The sequence below is a fragment of the Sinocyclocheilus grahami genome, unplaced genomic scaffold, assembly GCF_001515645.1.
Source record: "Sinocyclocheilus grahami isolate Dianchi unplaced genomic scaffold, SAMN03320097.WGS_v1.1 scaffold1337.1, whole genome shotgun sequence".
In the NCBI taxonomy this organism is placed as follows: Eukaryota; Metazoa; Chordata; class Actinopteri; order Cypriniformes; family Cyprinidae; genus Sinocyclocheilus; species Sinocyclocheilus grahami.
The window spans coordinates 225,265-231,215 of NW_015506516.1; the positions used below are offsets into that span (position 1 = coordinate 225,265).

The 5,951-nt window shown below is 36.7% G+C and overlaps 1 protein-coding gene across 1 annotated transcript in view; it reads left to right on the forward strand.

Moving 5' to 3' along the window:
- The window catches only part of LOC107569349 (neogenin-like), a gene marked incomplete at its 3' end in the record, with an annotated part of 47,372 nt that overhangs the window by 30,168 nt on the left and 11,253 nt on the right, over positions 1 to 5,951 (forward strand). Inside the window, exon 4 of the mRNA XM_016255424.1 lies at positions 1,009 to 1,159. Within this exon, the coding sequence (XP_016110910.1) occupies positions 1,009 to 1,159 (151 nt within the window). The remainder of the gene's footprint in view (positions 1 to 1,008; positions 1,160 to 5,951) is intronic.

Genomic DNA, 5,951 nt, shown 5'->3' on the forward strand with positions numbered 1-5,951 from the left:
TTTAAAAATCCTACAATGTGATTTTCTGGACTTTTTTTCTCATTTTGTCTCTCATAGTTGAGGTATACCTATGATGAAAATTACAGGCCTCTCTCATCTTTTTAAGTGGCAGAACTTGCACAATTGGTGGCTGACTAAATACTTTTTTTCCCCACTGTATATACACACACACACACACATATATATATATACACACACACACACACACACACATATATATATATATACACATTATTATTTGTATAAAATTTAAAATAAAAAATGAATATATGTAAATAGATTATTATAAAATATTATAGTAGAATAAAAAAAATATATATATTTATTTATTTATTTATATACACACATTTTTATTAGTACATTTTAAAATAAAATTATATTATGAAGTAAATTATAATATTTATTATTTTTATCAATTATAAATAACTATTATTTTATTTTATTATTATTATTATTATTATTATTATTATTATTATTATTGTTGTTGTTATCATCATTATCATTTTAGGAATTTAATTGTGAATTTGCTTCAACAAATGTTCACGAGATGATTCTGTTCATAGATAGATAGATAGATATAATTTATTTATGTTTTATTTAGTGCTGTCTAACGATTAATCACATCCAAAATAAAAGTTTTTGTTTACATAATATATGTATGTGTGCTGTGTATATTTATTATGCATTTATAAATACACACACATGCATGTATATACTTCAGAAAAATATGCTATGTTTATATATATATATTTATAATATAAATTATATGAATATAAATATAGACATGTAAATATCATCAAAATATATACTGTATGTGTGTGTTTTTATATATACATAATAAATATACACAGAACACACATATATTATGCAAACAAAAACTTTTATTTTGTATGCGATTAATCACCATTAATCATTTGATAGCACTCATTTTATAATATATTTTTAAATGTTATTTTTGAAGTCACGTGTGCTTTTTTTGTGCAATCACATTTGTGTGTGTCTTTGCAGATTCGGGTGTTGAAGAAAAATTGGAGACTCTCCAGGGCCCCGTTGCTGTGGCGAAGTTTTTCGGGGAGAGCGTGTTGTTGCCATGCGTCATGAAGGGATACCCCCTGCCAGTGATTCGCTGGACGTTTAACGACCGGCCGATTGACGAGAGGTAAGCGTATCAGAACTGTGTTTGCACAAACCCATGAATAAAAACGCAAATAAATCTTGTAGGCACAGAGAATCACGCAGTTTCCTGTCGAATTCTTGGCTGGATGCAAGAAATGCGTACAGGTATGAGATCAGAGCGCTGCCTCAGATCCATCAGCATTCAGTCACACACTCGGCATGGTCTGGCATACTAAAGCAAACTTGCCACAGAGCACACAAAAAGAATCCATTCAGTCGCTCTCAATCGCGCTATCAACTATTCAACGTCTGTCCAAATTCCTCCGCGTAAATTATCCGTATTATCTGGCAGAGGTAATTACTGACGCCTGTGTAAATGATGTTATTGTGTCATTTTGCATAGTTATTATGCTCTTATCTGGAACGTGGCTTCATCTAAAGTCACACACGCCGTAAATTGCATTACATAGTTTGCAGGATAGCCGATGTCCTCTCTCTGGCTTGGTTTTCCAGGGGAGGGTTTGCTGTTGTCATACGGTGCACATGAATAATGTAGAAAGGACTGGATTGTCACGGCATGTAAATGGGCTGTCAGCGGTACAGCGCTCTGTCGTTCATTATTACGTCCTCTGTGCTGGTATATTTACCCTGATGTGATTTCAGCCGTGGGTTTGGTAATGTTTGCATTGTGGACGTGCAGAAGCGATTACATGCTTTTTATTGCCGCTTTGTCTCTTTTCATTTCCTGACCCTCTGTGTTTTATCCCCTTGCACACAAGGGTTATATTTCTGCATATACTGATCTACAGCCTGCATCCAGATGTAGCAAACTCAAAGCTTTCAAGGTCAACAGCAGAACTGACTGATCTCTGCCAACATACAGTGGATTCGATTAATAGAGATCTAAACTGTAGTATTACTATTGAGCATAATGAGGGTTAGGGGTTAATCACTAGAACTGAGTATTAAACGTGAAAATGACATATAACACTTCAAATCATATCAACAGACCAGAATATCATAGAAACATCAGCAGCAGAATTAGGAGTGTAAATCGGATGGTTCATCCCGATATAATATGATATCGATTCTACGATACGATTTGATATCAATCCATGTATCGAAATTATGGTTTTTATTAACTCACAAATGCACCCAAAATATATAACAGGAACATTTATCTGAAATTTCCACAGCCTGTAACCCGATTGAGACATTCACAAAAAAATGTAATAAATAAATAATTGAAAATATCAAAGTTTGGAGCATGCGTTGAAAAGGCCCTGGATCGCAACCGTGTTTTGGGAACAACTAAGAGACCGCGCTGAGAAGATCGTAAATTGCGAATTGGCGTATAAGGTGTTAAAAGATCTGACAGATACTGTGGAGCGAGACTATCCAGAGCCTTGTATATAAGCATTAGGATTTTAAAATTTATACGGTATTTAACAGGGAGCCAGTGTAACGTCTTCAAAACAGGTGTTATTTGGTCGCCAGCCCTAGCCCCAGTTAAAATTCTAGCTGCTGAATTCTGCAAGTTTTGCAATTTGTTAAGAGAGGATTTGGACACTCCAACAAGGAGAGCATTGCAATAATAAATTCGTGAGAAAACAAAAGATTTAATAAATTTTTCAGCAACATAAAAGGGCAACATAGGCTGAATACGTACAATATTTCTAAGATGAAAAAAGGAGGTCTTTACCGTGTTCTGTACAAAAGGCTCGAATGAAAGGGTGGCGTCAAAGATAACACCAAGATTTTTAGTTTAGTTTACAACTCATAGATCTATAAAAGCAGCATTTCGCAGTTGGTGGGGAGAGCCAAGAAGCATAACTTCAGTTTAGAGCTATTCAGAACATTTTTAGACATCCACAACTTAATCTCAGAAATACAGTTGGAAAGATGAGAGACATCGACAAATTGACCAGGTTGAGAATGTATATAAATCTGAGTATCATCAGCATAGAAGTGGTAGCTGAGTTTAAGGGATCTTAATAGCTGACCAAGAGGATAAATATAAATGCTAAAAAGTAGGGGACCAAGAACTGAGCCCTGTGGGACACCAGTACAAACAGGATCCACATCAGATCTGAAACCATCCATAGAAACAAATTTACTGCGACCCGTAAAATATGACCTGAACCCATCTAGGGCATTCCCAGATGCACCAAAGACAGTTTCCAGTCGATTAAGTAAAAGCATGTGGTCAACAGTGTCGAAGGCTGGGCTGAACTAAGATCGAGTAAGATGAGAATCGAAAGAGCGCTAGAATCAGACGCTAACAGTAAGTCATTAACAACTTTAACAAAGTCTGTTTTAGTGCTGTGCAGTTTCCTAAACCCAGATTGAAAAGGCTCAAACAGATTATTGACCGTTAAATGGTTGTGTAATTGAGACGAAACAACACCCTCTAAAATTTTAGCAATAAATGGAAGATGAGAAATTGGACGAAAGTTACTGAGATTGTTCGAATCACTGTTTTGCTTTTTTAATATGGGAGTGACAGCAGCAGTTTTAAGTGCTGTTGGCACAACACCAGTGGCCAAGGTGCTGTGATTAGGCCAGAGGCACGAGGCCACAGATATAGAGCCGGTATCGCTCGAGTACGAGAGTGATATTGCGTTTATACAACAGTTCGACGGAACATGTGTGTAATTAAACAAGAAACAACAGAGTGCCTAATAAAACCCTCTTTTGTGCGGAACTACTTCCTTCCGCCACGGATTCAAAGCTCAAGGTGACAGTTAAACATACGTCACTTTTAGAATCTGTATCAAGGGCATGTGCTGCTTCAGTTAGGTTATTAGTGAGAAATAATGAAGTTATAAGAGAGAAACAATGCGGCAAGACGTGCATCCAAATGAGAGAGAGAGAGACCGCGAAGCTAGACGTTTCTTCTTATATTAACTAATGTACTCTACGATTAGCTCAGTGAATAATAATAAATAAATAAAAACATAGACCCGGCTAGAACAAGCGGAGTGATACAAAATTGTGAAAGGGCGTTCCTGTAGCGATACCAGCTTCCTAAAGGAACCAAATGCCAATGGTGCATTACAATGCTGTCTATGTAGGCAGCTGATTAGTGTTTGGACCAGAGCCATTGTCTTCATAGAATTTCATTCAGATTGGTTGAGATTCAGCCCCGTTCTGCTGCCGTCTGTTGTAATGCATCCTCGCCGCTTCGATCACGCCCACCATAATTTGAAACGACGCGTTCAATAAAGATTGAATTGATCGTATCAAAGAGCTGAGCAGACATGTCATGACCTGTTTAAGCCGCTAACTACCCGCTTCAGCTCGCTTGCACTGCATCCGACCTCGTCTCTCTCGGCTTCCTCCGATGAGGCTTGTTGTCAGTTTGCGCTGTCGATTGAAAGCGGCTCAACGTCTAATTGCGGTTCTTTGCCGGTTGTCTGTGCAGGACTGATGATTGCTGACAGACTCCATTTACGGCGTAATTACTTCTCTCATGGTCTTCGGGCGATGTTATGCATTCCTGATGCTGGATACATTCTAATAATGTCATATTACCCACAATGCCCAGCCTCTCAGAGGGGTAGACAGAGTCCATCAGTGGTTGAGATTCAGCCCCGTTCTGCTGCCGTCTGTTGTAATGCATCCTCGCCGCTTCGATCACGCCCACCGTAATTTGAAACGACGCGTTCAATAAAGATTGAATTGATCGTATCAAAGAGCTGAGCTGACATGTCATGACCTGTTTAAGCCGCTAACTACCCGCTTCAGCTCGCTTGCACTGCATCCGACCTCGTCTCTCTCGGCTTCCTCCGATGAGGCTTGTTGTCAGTTTGCGCTGTCGATTGAAAGCGGCTCAACGTCTAATTGCGGTTCTTTGCCGGTTGTCTGTGCAGGACTGATGATTGCTGACAGACTCCATTTACGGCGTAATTACTTCTCTCATGGTCTTCGGGCGATGTTATGCATTCCTGATGCTGGATACATTCTAATAATGTCATATTACCCACAATGCCCAGCCTCTCAGAGGGGTAGACAGAGTCCATCATGGCTCAGACAACATCACTGTTCTGTGTGAATGTGTGTCAGTGTGTATCTGCGTGTGTGTAATCCAGATCTCCCCTTCAGAGTTTCAGTTTTTCCCTGTAGAGTTTCAGTGCTTTACCCCAGTGTGAGTGAAGACTCCTCTTCTCTCATAGGAGATTGGGTTTTGACTGACTATAATGATTTTAAAGAATAGTTTGCCTAAAAATTGATTTTTCTGTTATGTTTCAGACATTTGGAGCACTAATATAGGATTTTTAATTAACCTTAAAGTTGCATTTCAAGTTACATGATAGCTTTGTGTGACAAACAGATCAAAATTGAGGATGTGATTTATTATAAAATCTCTAAAGTTTTTTTAAGTCCATATTGGATATCACAGATATTGCATAATTAATTGTGCATGCTCATTTCTTGATTTTTTTCCCATTTAATTTACCTTTCCCATCATCTAAAGCTCACTTAAACGTAGTCTTTAAAAACAATAAGAATTTAAAAACACTAAATTTAAATTTAGAATTAAAAAAAATGTTTTGCACTAATTTGAAAAATTAAATAAATGCTGCTATTTGTTTGTTTTTCTTTTTAATAAGGAAAAAATTTAATTAAGATTAAAAAATTTTACACAGTTCTGTTCCAATCAACAGTTTATAGTGACCTCTAGATGGTTAAAAATATTGAAAAATGTAAAAATAATTTTATTAAAGTATAAGTTATATACATTATATATAACATATTTGAAAGTCTATGTATATATATATATATATATATATATATATATACAATTATTTTTAAATTTTTTATATATTTTTATC